The sequence below is a fragment of the Parambassis ranga genome, chromosome 16 (genome assembly GCF_900634625.1).
Source record: "Parambassis ranga chromosome 16, fParRan2.1, whole genome shotgun sequence".
Classification (NCBI taxonomy): Eukaryota; Metazoa; Chordata; class Actinopteri; family Ambassidae; genus Parambassis; species Parambassis ranga.
Genome location: NC_041036.1, coordinates 1,865,586 through 1,882,353, shown reverse-complemented (window position 1 = coordinate 1,882,353; position 16,768 = coordinate 1,865,586). Strand labels below are relative to the sequence as shown.

The 16,768-nt window shown below is 40.6% G+C and overlaps 1 protein-coding gene across 1 annotated transcript in view; it reads right to left on the bottom strand.

Annotated features, from left to right (window-relative positions):
• ascc3 (activating signal cointegrator 1 complex subunit 3) overlaps positions 1 to 16,768 on the bottom strand; it is a 93,543-nt gene that overhangs the window by 42,475 nt on the left and 34,300 nt on the right. The window contains exon 11 of the mRNA XM_028424792.1: positions 7,592 to 7,756. Within this exon, the coding sequence (XP_028280593.1) occupies positions 7,592 to 7,756 (165 nt within the window). The remainder of the gene's footprint in view (positions 1 to 7,591; positions 7,757 to 16,768) is intronic.

The following is a 16,768-nucleotide window of genomic DNA, read 5'->3' as shown; positions in this document are numbered from 1 at the left end:
ATAATTCTAGTCATAATTATGGGCATTGCCACTTTGAGCAACAGACGGTTGACGTATCACAGCATGAGTTTCCTGCTTTCACGATCGCCCATCCCCCTAAACTCCGCTCGTGCTCCCCCTATTTGTCCACATTTGGAGTTTTGGCGGACCCGGAGCCTCAAAACGGCTCTTCAGAAACAAACGGGTGAAGTCACGAAAGCTCTGTCCATAGTTTTTACTGTCAATGGTCCCGCTGAGGCATGAGGAATTTGCAAGCTAACTTAGCTATTGCTGAAATCCCCTTTTGTTCTCTTACTGTGGAAATACTGAACAGTGGCTCCTGTAGTCCTGTTAAGATCACCATTTCACCAGGATGAAAACAAAAAGCCAAGACACTCACAAAGAATTGTTAAATCTGTGGCTGAGCCAACCAAACATTCACATTTGTTCTGAGAGAGAATGCTTTATCCTCTATGTGATGTCACTGCATCAGCTCACATGATACTTCTTTGGATTAACCAATAAACCAACTGCATTCTACTGTGGGCATACTCAATCACCTAATGCAGCTAATTATAAAAAGACATGCCTGTAATCTTATGGGAGAAGCAGAAATGCTCCTTAAATACCAAAGTAAGAAGAAGAGGAGGCTCCTACAACAAAGCACCATTAAAGGCTTTGTCATAAAGGTTAGGCGGACTTTTGTCTTGAACACAGTCAGTAATTGGTAGCAGTACACCAGCCAAGAAAATGCAGTGAAACCAAAGCTCTTCCAAGCAAAACATCAAAGTGATAACTGGCTCGGTTCTAAAACATGTGCATAAAAAGGGGGACAAATATCATTTAGTTTACAAGGATTTCCATATTAATGCGTCTGAGGATGTGAACTTAAGCACCTAGCGCATCAGCAGCAGACGCCGTAATTCCTTCAGCACAATCAATTATAGCTGTCTGTCAGGTGTGGCAATAATTGGGCAGAGATATGAAGGAGGTGAAGCAGGTGGAGGAGGTGGAGGAGGGTCTGCCAGGCATGCTGCTGGCCTGGCAGCCAGCTTCTTCTTCTTCTGTAGGGGTGACTATATATGCTGTAAACACAAACACTTTTACAGAGACAGATAGATGGAAGCATGCATTGTAGAGACACGCTGTATTTAAGTTCTGCAGATTGATTCCATCCTGTGGTTTCAAATGTTATGTTGTTACTAACTGACCCTCTGTTACAGCTTGTTCCGAGCTGCCTGCTATACTTTTTCCACATTTTATTTTACAGTCTAGGCTACAATGTAGTGCACCTCAGAGCATTGGTATTATATATTTATCTTCTTCCAATAGAGAGACCCAAACCAACACTAAAAAGATCCTTACAAGTACTGTGTGCACATAAAAAAGGCTCATAGATCTTTAGACACAGTGTTAAGACATATCCTCTGCAGCTATGAAGCCTAATAAGCAACAAACCGAGATATAATATCCATCATCAATAGTGGAAGACTTTTGAATACACCAGCCATTGTGTCAGAATAATCTTTGGCACACTAGTGCAAAGAATCTTTCAGTGTTAATAACAGTTGATTTTAAAGTTTTCCAGGTTAGAGCTTCACATTCTGCTGGTCTTCTGGGATCCTGTGACAGCTCCTGTGACTACAGGTGGTCATGGACAGGATCTCACACTCTAACTATATTTACCAAAAGCATAAATGGCATAACTTTTACACAAGAATAGACAATGCCATAGATGAGAATGAGTAATGCTGGCCTGACAGAGTATGCAGCTGAAATGATGAACCAGCAGAGAAATCAGACTGCAGTCATATTGACAGACATCCTCAGACAGTAACGACATATTTGGCTAATTTTCACCTAAAAACACCCAAAAAACAACTGATGGTCAGAACAACACAAAGCCATGTGAGTGATTCAATCTCGCCTACTGGATGGATGCACACACACACACACACATGCTATTAAAAGTCCAGAGTTTGAAACTTGCGTTAACCCTGGTGGTACATGCAGGTACTGCCATAATGATCGTGCAGACAGGACGACTGAGAAACCTCCAGATGAAGTCATTTATTTCCAGTAATATATAATACATTAGTATTTCCTCTTTCATGTCGAACTTTTCTGTCAGACTACTTTCTACTTCACCCAACTGATGCCAAATTCTTTCATAATAAATTATGATAATCACATCATCCCTTCCATGCATTAATGCATGCAATTAATGCAGCACCAAAGCTTTGGAGATTCTAATTTACACCGATGTCTCCTTTTTAAAAGCACTTACTGAGCCATTTATTTTCTAAATGGAATCTCTATTTTTCTACTTTATTCAGCTGTCACATATATATAGCTCCGTCTTCACACTTTCCTCCTGTTTGTTTCACTTTCTGTGTCTCTGTGTGCCTTCCTCGGCGCAGTTCCTTCGTTTGTCCTCCCATTTCACCCACAGCGCTGTTACAATAAAGACGCATATTCATTTTCAACCTGTTCTCTACACACTAGTTCTAACCGATCTCTATTATTAATAAATACAGGAAGGCTGTTGTTGACTTTGTTCTTTTGTTATCAATGTGTAACCAAGGCTCTTCAAAGCTCAGAAAAATGTGATTTTTAATGCAATCAAAGCGTTTCGCTCCTCCTCGCACCTCTCTGCTGTGTTTGCTGTCAATGCTCGTCTGTGCCAAAGACCAAGGCCACAGTGAAAGGAAAAGCACAAACCTGCCTGCATGTATTACCGAGCAGAGAGGTGGACTGCTTTTCTGTTTGCTTCTTTTTAACCAGCTCTGACTGGTGATAAATGGTGGTAAATGTCTGATTTAATACATCCCAACACTCTGGGGTCACTGGAGGTAAATTGGATACTAGATAAACACTGAGTGAAAAAAATAAATAAATCATGAATTGGGATGTCATGATGGTCAGCCTGGGCCTGAAAAAAACTGCTGTTTGGATGATAAAGTTGAATTATAGCTGAGGTTTAAATATTCATCTGTAAATAAAATAACTAAGTTACAGTCAAAATAAGGATTAAACCGCTGATTTGCAGTTGAAAACGTATCAAACTGACACTCGCTGATGTATTTTATAACGCAGTTAATCCGCAGTTTAATGAAATTGTTCAAATTTAGACAGTGCTTGTATGACAAACGAATAAGTAATTGTACTGGCAATGACTAATTACTGATGTGCTTTGTGATTTTTGTGATATGAACTGAATGAGTGAGGAAGTCAGACAGGTCCTACAGTACAGTTTCAAAGCTGATGCTAACCAAGCAGGTCATTGCTGAAAAGAAACTGATACACAGGTTCATGCTTATTAACTGAAAACACATATTGAGTGGTAACCTGTTACCTATCATTATCTATTATTCATGTAAGATCACGTGATGAGGAGGCAGGTCTGTCAAATCGACGGCTCCTTGTGAACTTTGTGTAAGTAACCCCTGCTCCCCTTGGCTTCAGGAGACAGGGGTGATCTAACACAGACCTCCTTTTATCCAAAATATAATGACTGCTCATCCATATGACTTTAACTTGCTGCATGCTTGGACAAGTGAAGTCGATCTTGTGAATTTTATTTGAGAAAAATAAGGAGCAGACACCAGATTTTGTGCTTTACATAGAGAGGTAAAGACATTTACCTGACATGGAGATCAAAAGAAAAGCTCCAATTCTACAAAATTAAATGACAGTCTACATTAAACCACTGGACAGATGTGTGCACTTAGACCCACAACTCTAAATATCTCAAGGAAGTGGGGGTCTCCTGTGTAATCCATCACTCCTCACTGAAAAAGCAAGCAATGAGGGGAAAAAACTATGAATACAGCAAACTTAACTCATAAGAGACATAAGGATAGGAACGTATCATCTTGTGCTGTCTAAACAGGCATGACTGTGCCTACATTATACTGGAATGTCACCCAGAAACCACTACAATATGCTAATGTATAGGTCCAGTTCTACAGCTGTGTTCTGAACACTGACAGCCAGTCATGGAGCTTCAGATTTTGTGCAGTGCAGCACAACCTCTGGAGGTGTAAAGGTACACAAAGCATCCAGTCAGCCCTTCTTCAGTAATATCAGCTAAACCTGCAGATAAATGGGCTGTGAACCGAGTAAACAGCGGTCACATGTACAGACCAGTTTTCAATTACCTTACGGTTAACCTCGCCAAAGAGGTCTTATAGCTGCTGCACAGCACAGCAGCTCATCCTCGCCTCTGTGTTTCACTCAGCCTTCCTGTGTGTGGTCTGAGTATACACCTGCTGTCCAAGTATTTTTTCTCATCACACTGAGGTGGGACATTCTACCACAAACATATTGTTTTATTTTTACACTCCTCTAGCTTCACGCAGTCAAACTTTTTAAGTGAAGTTATTCCTTTGTCTCCCTGCAGTTGTTGTTTGCTTCTTGCTTCCTGATTTCATTTAATCCTTTATAGTGAAACAGTTTCAATACAGCAGCTAAACCTTTATTTCTTATCTTCATTAAGTTGATGGTGAGATTTTAATGCCTACAACAGTATACAGGTCATGCAGGTGAGTCATTCACTCAATAAACAGCAGAATCTGGTTGCTTATTGCCGATGTGATCTATATAAAGCGCACCTCTCTATCGTTCCTGTTTTGATTGTTGTGTTACGGCTTGTTAAGCAGAACGCACATATATATCTGTGTGTGCACATTTTCGTGTAGGTTATACTCATGAACCTACATGTGCTGCACACACTCTTTAGTGTTTAAAACATCACATCCAAAAGGCTTTTATGCTGCTGGTGCAGAGTGAGTCACATCATTCACAGTGCCAAGGACGGACACATTGGACTGTATTTATGAAAGAATTTCCAGGATCAAAATGTAATTCACGGCGCATGATGCATCGTTGAGTCAGTCAGCGGTGGACTGTGCATTCTAAAATTATTCATTTGCATCTCCTCTATTGATTCGACTGCACCGTCTGACATGACAGCAGTTCATCAGGATGGGATATTGGACACTACAGCTCGTCCTCTCTCTCTCTCTCTTTGCCTGTCTAAATTTACATAATCACTTTAATGTGGGAATTGTCCAGGTTACGCAGACACATGCCAGTCATCATCAGTGGAAATCAGCTCGGCAGACAGAGCACTGATTATTTTTTCCTTCATGCTGCCAGTGGGATGTGATTTATGCAGTCCATGTAAAGAGTATCCTGCTTTTTCCCCACAACACGTATATATGATTAACCAATGAGACACAGAGACTGTTACTACAACCACATCGCAATACAGTCAGGGTCAAAAACCAAAAATCACCATCATCAGATTTTTTTTTTGTAAAAGACCAAGACATAAAATTCCCACGAGGACAAACTAAGCATGTTAGGAGTAGCTAGTATTGACATCCTGACAGCCAACATCAGCTCACTGAAATGTTTGACCACCCTCTCCATGTTTATGCCCATACAAGTTGCCAGATATTGGAGTTTTCTTGATCTCAATACTCTATAAATTGGTGTTTCAATGAGGAAAGAAGTTCTCTTCTCCCACAGAAACATCAGGTTTAAAGAACTCTAAACAGTCCAGCTTTTTTGGTAAACCATGTGTTCTTTTTTGGAGGGATTCCTGGGTGTCTATAGGTGTATTTCTGGGTAAACGTAGACAGATGGGCTCACATGACCATCACATTCAAGCAAGCACAGTAGCTTTAGCCTCGAGTCTAGCCTGGTCATTTCTGGTTCTTATCATGTGTGTTTGCTCTTCCTGGCGTACCTCCACTTGCATGTCAAAGTCAGGGAATCTCTTCCCGATTGTAGACACATCTGCTTTGACACCAACAGCTGCAGAGTTATCACTATTTCCTCATGAAATTCTGGACGTTTCTATCACATCAGACAGTCTGGTCTTTGGCTGAATTTTCTGGCTGGCCAGTACTGGACAAACTGTTTACTTTTTTTATTATTCATGGCCGTCCACAGTCTCATAAATGTGGGGGTGGACTTATTTTATGTCACTGATCAGTCCTTAGTGAAATAAATAAATGCATTTTGTTGGAGGACAATTTATTTTTAAATAGTCACTATTTTAAAGAGGATCACACATTTTCCCATTTAAACATGACAATCCATTACAGTGACATGATGCTGAGTCTCTCACTACATGAAAGCAACACTCTGACAAGCCGACTATACATTACTCTCAGGTGTAGCTGCTCTCTCCTCCTGCTTCTTTAAACTACCACACACCTCCCCCTCTAAATAAAAACCCCTGTCTCTCCTCTCTCTCCCTTTGTGTCTCATTCTGCAGCCTTCTGTAGAGTGTTTAATAAAGACCTATAGGACGATTTTGTGGATAAATGCGGGTAAATACGGGATTTGATGTGCACTGCTGCACCAGGGAGATGATGAGAAGAAAGAAAACTGTGAGCTGCTCTGTGTCTGTTTGTTGTGTTGAAAAATAAGCCATTTTCAGTACACTACTGCAAGCAGACACATAAAAACAAGTCCTAAAATGTATTTGTGGCAGGCATCATTTACCAAAAGTCAGCATCCATTTTAAACTAGAAGAGTATAAAGATCAGTATAATAATAATAATATAATTGAATATAATTATTATCATAATATAATATATATAATTATGGGGGCTGTGGGAGGTATAAACACAATGTGACACTTTTCACTGTGGGTCTGACACCAGCTGAGTCTCAGTCCATCCTTTAAAGGCTAAATTTAAACACGCTTGCATCACAGCAGCGTGACAAAACTGTCCCATTTCAAAGGCTACCTCAGATATGTCCTCCTACTGAAGGATCCAGCAGGTGAATTCTTCACAACCCAAACCTTCCCAAGATTCACTGCGTGCCTGTGACGCCTGAATTCATATTTAAAAACATCAATGGCGGCTGTCCAGGTTGCTAGGCAACTTCATGACAGCTGGTGATGCAACGTGGAAATCTTCTGTTGGACAAACTGTCTCATTTAACAATGTGACCTAGGCCAAGCCTTTGTGGATAATTCTCTCTCCTGCTGGTGTTCTTAGATACACACTTGTGCTACCGGCACAACTCTCAACACTTTAATTGTAACTCATTTACATCATCCATGTGAAATGTTGTTTTTTTTGTCCTTGTTTTTTCCTCATGAGAAGTGGTTCATAGACACTAAGCACCTGTCCTCTGAGACTGGCTTCTTTTGTGTACAGGCTCCATCAACAGAAACTGTGATGAAGTTGTGTTTCTATCGCTCTATCTTTTTGTGGTGTGATCACTTTTTGGATCCATGTTTCCACAAAGTGTTTTAAAGTGCCACTCACTGCCCCTTCAGAATCCATCAGTCCGTGATTTGACTCTGAAAGCCTCTTTGCTGAGCCTGACTTTCAATGTGTTTCTCTCAGGGGCAGAGTCATGTTTACAGCAGGTGAACATGGGTGATTTACTTGAACAAGCCTCTGATGAGACAATCAAACCCACCTGAGTGTCATCTGAACTCGGTCTACAACGGTAGACATCTTTGGCAATAGAATATTTGTCATTTTACATGTTGGGCCTTTTTTTGAACATGGTTAATTTATATTCTGCTCCTTTCATGCTCCACGGTGAAGTAAGAGAGGCAGTAGTACGGGGGACTGACCTGTCTGATGGTCCTCGCCACTAGACTTTCCAGTACTGGCCCTCGGTCTTCATGTAGAAGGTGAACTTCATCCAGGATCAAAAGACGCACGATCTGTGAGAGGGCCACGTCTCCGACGCTTTTCCTGGTCACAACATCCCACTTCTCAGGAGTCGTCACCAACATCTGGAAACAAACACAATGTCCTGTCACATATATAACAGCAAAGGAGGAGGTCAGATAATCTTAATAACTTAATGTCCTGATTAAGTACTCTGATTCCGTACACTTGGTGGGTGAAAGTGAAATCACATCTTTTATCAAATCAGATGATGCAAAGCAGAATTTGAAATTAGGTTCATTTGAAGAGTTGTGCTGCTATATATTTGATGTCATACAGTTACATATGACTGGTGGAGTTTTGCAAAAACAAACCGTTGTTATTCCTGGAGATCAGCTCCATAAAACCAGGGTAACATTATATCAGTCTGGGTTTGGGCAGAAAGACATACACTACCGTTCAAAATTTTGGGGTCACCAGGCCAGTTCTACAGCTTCTCTGATCAGCATAACAGTTCAGCTGTGCTAACATCATTTCACAGGAGTTTTCTAATCATCAATTAGCCTTTCTAACACAATTAGCTAACACAATGTACCATTAGAACACAGGAGTGATGGCTGCTGGGAAAGGGCCTCTGTATACCTTTGTATATGTTCCATTAAAATCAGCCTTTAGTCATTTACCACATTAACAATGTCTAAACTGTATGTCTGATTACTTTGGTTGGAGGCGCATAGAATGACTAAAGGAACAGGAAGGAATGATATTTCAGAAGATTGCAGTACTTCTCTGGATTTCAAAACTTTCCAAACCTCTCCTCCCACCCAGCAGCATCTCTCACCAACTCAAGGAGTGCTTCACAAAAGTAACAATATCAAAGAAAGAAGAAGAGGATTATGAACACAGGTCTGTACAAAAAAAATGAGCCTTTGTTGTCTTTTAAAAAAGTCAACAGCACTGGTGTCGGAGCACAATCATCTTTTGTCTTTACAGTACCCAAATTTTTATAAAACTCAATAATCCAGTTCTTAAAGCAGCTTTTTAGTAACTCTAAATTAGATGGATGGATGGATGGATGGATGGGTGGATGATGGATGGTTGGACGGACGGATGGATGGATGGAGGGATAGATGGATGGGTGGATGATGGATGGTTGGACGGACGGATGGATGGATGGATGGATGGGTGGATGGATGGTTGGACGGATGGATGGATGGATGGATGGATGGATGGTTGAATGGATGGATGGATGGATGGTTGAATGGATGGATGCATGGATGGATGATGGATGGTTGGACGGACGGATGGATGGATGGATGGAGGGATGGATGGGTGGATGATGGATGGTTGGACGGACGGATGGATGGATGGATGGATGGATGGGTGGATGGATGGTTGGACGGATGGATGGATGGTTGAATGGATGGATGGATGGATGGTTGAATGGATGGATGCATGGATGGATGGATGGGTGGATAGATGGTTGGATGGATGGATGGATGGATGGATGGATGGACGGACGGACGGATGGATGCATGGATGGATGGATGGATGGATGGACGGACGGATGGATGGATGCATGGACGGACGGTTGGATGGACGGACGGTTGGATGGATGGACGGATGGAGGAATGGACGGATGGATGGATGGATGGACGGACGGTTGGATGGATGGACGGATGGAGGAATGGATGGATGGATGGATGGATGGATGGATGGACGGATGGTGACTGTACTGTTTGTTTCAGACATTTATGTACGTCAGAAGTACGTAAAGATTCCTCAGTCACTCCAAGAATATTAACATTACTTTGGAGACTATTGCAGAGCCAAATTTTCTCAACAATTTCCTGCTCACTTAACTGAATGAGACACAATTTAAAACTCTGGGCAACACAACCAAACTCCCTCTGGAATATGATGTTAGATTCACGGCTCATCAATGCCCAATTGCCCGTAGCTATGCTCATTACAATGCAGATAGAAGCACCCAAATCACCATAATAACCACCATAATAACAGACGTAGAACATTACTCACATCTCGCGTCCTAAGTTACATTAGCGCTGGAGCAGATGTAAGTCAGTGTCAGTCCACGATTTATTCAACAGAAACGATCGCATTTGATTCTGTGGTGCTTTTATTTTGGTGTCTCTCTAATTATATTCAACAGTATCACACATTTATCTGTAGCAAATGTCAGCACACACGTTGCTTAGTGCCCATAATACTGCAATTGTATTCCCCTCTTTTCAAGAAAATAGTCGCACAATGCATAATTAATAGTGTGTGAACTGTTTGTCAACCTGTCCGGGGGTGTGCACATTCCTATTAAACTCTTCCAGTAAAAGCAGTTCATTAAAGCTCCTCTAGTTTGCATTTAAATCAATCTATCCAGCCATTAGAGACTGGCGTGCTCACAGAAAAAGAAGCGCCTGCTCCTAATTGGAGCTACCGGTTAATCTAAATGGAGGCTCTGGCAAATGGAGCACAGGCCAAAGTGCTTTTTTAATTGCTTCACAAATACACACAAGGAGGTGCAGAGAAAGCACACCATTGTTTGGCTGAATAATGTTATTTAGCCTATTTATCAAATAATCGCAGCAGGTCTGAAATCAATCCTCCAAAAACCACCGATTCTGAGTATATCAGGGAAAATAATAGAGAATGAGTTTCATATAAAAAAAGCCTTAAATAGCCTGTAAAAACTGCTCTTTTTATTAATTCATTGCTTAATTAAAGAGCAGCAGGCGCAGTAAAACCTGCTTATGATTAAATGAAGAGGACAGCAGAGCACGCGGGCGTCACACAAGCACAGGAGTGCTTATTTTATAAAGCATCCCTCAAGATTTAGGATTCACTGCATCAGTGTGGGAGCCTGCAACTGTTCATTGAAGTGAGCCAGACAATGAGCTTTTAAATATACAAACATACTTCGAGACTAGTAATCACTCACACTGCAGCCAGACACTACAAATTCCATTTTTGATACAATTAACCATAAAGCCTAGAGGCAAGAAATGTCAAAATTCAAATTCATTCAGTCATCACTAAACCAGTGATCAGTTAAATCAACATTCTAAGTTTAAACATAATTTTAAATTCTTCATTTAAACTTTAAATCTGAATTAAAATTACAATCTTTGGTTTTGTTTAGACTTGGATTTAGTTTAGATTAATTTAATTTAAATCAAGTCGGTCATAAAATGAATGTGTGAATTTCCCCTGTGGGGGACTAATAAAGGATTATCTTATCTTATCTTATCTTATCTTATCTTAAAATTCTCCTTAAAGAACCTCAGATTGTATGCTTCTATGTTTTGATATGGTACTTATGGGTAAATCATATATTGAGAAACTTTAGACCAGTCTCTAGCAACAACACCATGAGTAATACAATAACCATTGACAGTAAAACTATGGACAGAACTGTGACGTCACCCGTTTGTTTCTGAAGAGCCATTTTGAGGCTCGGCGGGACACTGACTCTGACCGCCGCCATGTTGGCAGCGTCACAGTCCACCAAAACTCCAAATATGGACAAAGAGGGGGAGCACGAGCGGAGTTGAGGAGGTCGGGCGATCGTGGAAGCAGGAAACTCGCGCTGTGATACGATAACCGCCTGTCACTCAAAGCGGCAACGCCCATAATTATGCGTAATTTTAAGTCTGAATATAATTAAAACGAGTGAGTTGTAAAAAAAAATTCACCCTCCCGGACAGTTGGCACTAGAAGAGAACCTATCATTTGAGACCAGAATGGTTTTTTGTACCAGGCTGTAAACATGTTCATTTCTGCTGTGAAGTCGGCCATTTTAACATGGGAGTCTATAGGAAATGACACGCTTCTGGAGCCAGCCCCCAGTGGTTGCGGCGTGAACTACAAATTTTGACACTCCCACATGGGTTTCAAGTCTGAGCCCGGAGGTTGCCGCTTGACATTAACCCCTGTGTCCTACCCGACATCTCACAACTCAAAGGCACCTAGCAGCAAAGCTAAAATGTTTTTCATTCAGAAATCTTACAAAAGTGTCAACTCAAAGAAAACCTGTTGAATCAGTATTCATTTGTTTGGGAAGGGGAAGCACAGATGTCTTTAACTCAACTTATATGCTTATTACCACAATCCTGGCCTTTTAATTTTAGCATATGAGAACCTGCCTGAGGTATGGGTGTACTGAGACTGTGTGAGGTTTTAAAACAACATCGACTTTTTTTTTGAGCTGGGTTTTATAAGACTTTTGTCAATATCTCCTGGTGTCTCAGGGATGAACCTCATGAAGAAGACATATTGTCAGTCTTTACATTATGTTGATGTGGGAAACATTTAAGTTGTGTCAGACATTTTTTTTTACATCACTGCCGGGGCCTGGCAGGTGTATAGATGAATGTCTACTTCCCCCCTTGTTAATTCTTAGGCTGAGACTTGTTCAGCATATGAGAGACACCACTGACATTTCCTGCAGCATTTCTAAGAAGGCTTGTTACCATGTGATTTGTTAGATATTTTATGGGGCTAGACTTTAAGGTAAGGCATTTATCATGGCAGATTACTTGCAGACATATGAGTGTGAATAAATTTATCATCACACTTTTTTGTTTACAGCAAAAACAGGAGCTAAAGGTGCTATGCTGACATCAGTCAGTAGCATTCTGAACGTTAGCAACAAGCTAGCAAGTGTGCTTTTTATGTTTTTAATATAATTGGAAACTAGAAACTAGAATTCGTCAAAGGGGAATAGAGAACGATAATATCGATCCAGTGCACTTTGGTTTTGTTACTGAATGGAGAAACGTGGAGTTTGATTCTAACACTTCTCCACAGATAGAAAAATGTGCCCTTGTATTGATCATTTATTTCCATTTAATAAGTGTAGTGAGAGGAGTGATGAGCTTCTTCCTCAGTTGGTAAGGTCAGCTTGGATGTGTGCAGAGGCAGCGTACAAATCGATACGCTGCATCCTAACAATGTCTAACTCTGAAACGTGGAAACCGTATTTTATCATCAACTACCAACTGCTTAAACTACAGCAGCAAAACTGTGAGAGAAGAAAGGTGCGGCTGGGTGAAACAGACTTCTATTGTCGAGTCCTTTGTCAGTGCAGCAACATCCAGGTAGAGAGAGACAGTGTCACTATGGAGACATTTATTAGTCCTTGTGGCTCTAGGCTTTACTTTCTAAGACCAATCAGTATTTGGGTTATTGTTAGGAATAAATATTCTTTCAGAAAACATGCATTCAGTTTCAACAATTCAACAAAATATTTCTCCTTCATATTATTATTATTACAGTCTGGATTAGATTAGCAAAAAAATAATAATAAATTTTTAGGGCAGAGCTGTCATATTTTATTCATGTCTGATCAGTCATTGATGGGTTCTAAATCAGTCAGAGTCAGTGCTCATTGTGTGCAGCCACCTCCCAACATTTAACTACCGATTACTCACTTTAAGTTACATTTAAGTGATGCACTTTAACTTTTTTGTTCTTTTTATACCACTCAACTGTGTAAAAAGTGTCTGAAAAACATCAGCAGCCACTTTCCCTGCATATAACCTGAGATTTACCAGGAAATTCTGACGCACCGTTCTCCCTGCCTCATTGGCTGTGCCTCTTTGGAAGTCATTAACTGATAGCTCCTCTCTGGACGGAGTGAGAAGACGGCCTGGAAGTCCCAGGATGCCACCCACCCCCCTACTGGCATCCACATGGCAGCATTCCTCCAAACCCTTTCTGTTCCCATGGTAACTATCGCAGCCATGGAGAGAGAAGGATGTGGGAGGATGAGGTAGGTGGGAGGAAGATGGAGTGGGGAGGTTAGAGAAAGACATTTGCTGGATTGCCATATGTTAACAACTTACAGCCTGTCAAGGCAAACTGTAATGAGAGCCTCAATGCTGCATTGTCATGTGCAACTGTGTGTGTGTGTCCTTATGTTCAATGAGAGCTGCTCTTTTCTTCTGTTTGGAAAAAAAAATTGGTGATAGAAAGGAAGGAATAAAACCCACATTTTTACTATAAAGCAGGATCATGGCTGCATGTACAAAGAACTAACTCTTTATTAAGTAGTACATCATTCTTTGGCTTATTTCCTCAGGTAGAAAATCAACTGAGCAAATTGGAGCTTTGTATATGAGATCAAAAAAGAAAAAAAACAATGGCCTCACGCAGGTAGACAAGAATGAGAGAGAGAGAGAGAGAGCAGCTAGCTGTTTCAGATATTAAATTAGCTTGCAGAAAAAAAACAACCAAGCAACAACCTCTGGGGTTGAGAAATTAAGTCTAAACCTGTAGTTCCTCTCATGGCCCCTAGGGGCTGGCTCCAAAAGTTAGTCAGTCTCCATAGACATCTATGTTAAAATGTCCAAATTTACAGCAGGAATAAATATTGATATGTTCCATTTTAGTGACAACTAAAAGGGGGTTTATTGCTGTATAGTTCACTCATTTTAATTATATTATACTGGATCGTATCGGCCCCACCTCTAGACAAAACCTCTTATTCAAAGAAAAACACTATTTTTAGGCTTGAGCTAGAAAAAAACGTGCATTCACCTCCTCCTTAGATGTTTTAAATTTCCATAAGATGCACTTCTTTGTGTGCATCCTATGTGCTATGCTACCCTAAAAATGCTATGCTAACTACATCTTTACTGATGAGATGTCTCTCATACTCTCACTCCAAGTACATGAATCTGATTGGTCGTCAACAAAATGCTAACGGCTAGCACGATGAAAAGGTTCCTACAGGTACTGCTAGAGTATTCATCACTTTCCCGTCCTCACACAGCATGCAACACTGCTGCAGCCACGCCACAGCCCCACTCCACTGTGAACATCAAACGGCCATGATGAAAGAACGAGAGCGAGGACTTTGAGGTGGAGAAAGAAGACAACCAAGGTTACGGAGCATGGCATCACTCTGGCCTGCTAAATGTGGACTGTTGCTGTTCACTCTACCACTTTGTGTAAATGGACTGAAAAACTAACACGGGGATCAGAGAGAGAAAGTAACCAAGGCTACGTGGAGGGGAGATGGGAGTGGGGGGTGCGGCACAGAATCTGACTAATCATTCTCTTTGTGAAATCCTGTCATATGACCTGAGAGAAATGCAACTTTAAAACACCTTCAGATTAGCTGGAATTGGCCTCATTTCACACACACACACACACCAAACTCCCAACCCTCCTTTTTTTCTGTATTCATAAGCCCCACAAGGCTTATAAACTTTAAGCTGTGCAATATCTGAAATCCAACTTTTTTGGATTTAACAGATATGCACGTCTTCCCAGCCGTCCCTGTCTTTCAGGCAAGATCCACCAACCTCCACCTGAGCTGGAGGAGGCACATACACTCACACTTGCTTCTGCCTCATTATAATAACTCACTCTGCACAATGTACCACCAGTAAACCCCAAACTATGTACCTCCACAAGCATATAAAACATAGAATTAAAATGCTAAAATACCCGCCTCACAAAAAACGCATTAACAATGTACACATCTCTAGGACACAAGAACACAAGTTAATGCTTCATGTCAAGCTAACAATAGTTAAAGTATGATCAATTCCATAATCCCCACTCAACACAGCATCACTGTGACGATGTGAGATGAGAACAAGTGTTGATGTAGCACACGCCCTCCTGTGGTTGTACAAATAAACTGCATTAGAAATGTGTTTAGGGATGTCTTCTAATAGAAGCATAGCAGCAGCATGCTACCTTGTAGAGTATAGACTGTTGTGATAGTCTAGACTGAAGAACCAACATTTTAATGTTATTTTATTGTTTTTATTTTTTTCAGGTAACAGAAGAGGAAATACACTGAGCTGCAGAGGATTTTTAAAACCATCTATAGGCCATCTCTGTCTAACTCTGAAAGAAAAATCTATTTAATGAAGAGGGCTATGACTAACAGCACCAGCACAGATCACCGATTGTGGTCAGGACCACCCGTGGTCCAGCTACAGGCTCATTGGTAGTTTGAAAATTGATTTATGCTAATGTGTGATCTCATGAATCTCATGAGAATCCAGCTGCTTTTACAGCGGAAGGGTGCAGCGCTATTTAACTGCAGTTTGTTTCATTTACATCTGTCTCATCTAGTATCTGGATTCTACTGCTGAAGATTTAATCATAAAACATGTATTAGATTAGAGAGTAATTTCTACAGCTGACAGGGATGGGAATGGTTGCACTGCACTTAAAAAACATAACACCACAACTGCATTACCCAGAGTGGTATCACAACTCTAGAGAGATTCTTATAGAAATACTGGTCAACATTACTTTTTATAGTCAACAATTAGGGGGTACAACAAACATAAACCTCCTCCTTTCTCCTCTCCCTTAATCATCAGGGAAGGTGGAAGATCTCTCATGTCCATATTGAAGCGAGTGTAATTTAACAAATTGCCACCAGCACAGATTCTTAGTGTGCGCCTGATTTTCTTCTTTTCTTTTCTGCTGTGATACAAACAAACAACTTCTAATCAATAATGAATATTTTATTTTGTCTTTACTATACTGTAACCATGGCAACTACGGCGAAGCGCTGCTTTGAACAAAGAGTGATGAATAAACATATCTGTGACTGTACTTTATTTACACACGGCGTCAGATCATATGAAGCCTTCATTTATTAAGGATTCATTCAGGAACACTTTGGACTATAACCTCGCAATGATGACTATCTGCACGGTTTACTTCCATCGTGCACTACTTTGCACACCAGTACCACCTCACCGATCCATGTGGTACCTATCACACTGTTACACTCTTTCATATCAAGGGTCTATGTTTGCAATTACAACCACCACTCATGTCCTGTTCTGTTCATTGCATGTCTGTAATGTCATGTCAATTTATAGCTTTACTCTTAGATTACATTATTTACCTTGTTTACATGACCTTAATTTATCTTATTTTTTATCTTATTTACCTTATTTTTAGCTTAGTTTTATCTTATTTCATGTTAATAATTATACGTTTTATGTATGCACCAATCACTAAGGCAAATTCCTAGTAATGTGAATCCACAATTCTGGTTCTGACCAATATTACATGCTAGTATTACAGTTTGGTGTATATCTGACTGCAAACACACCACACCCACCCACTCCTGCTTATTCCTT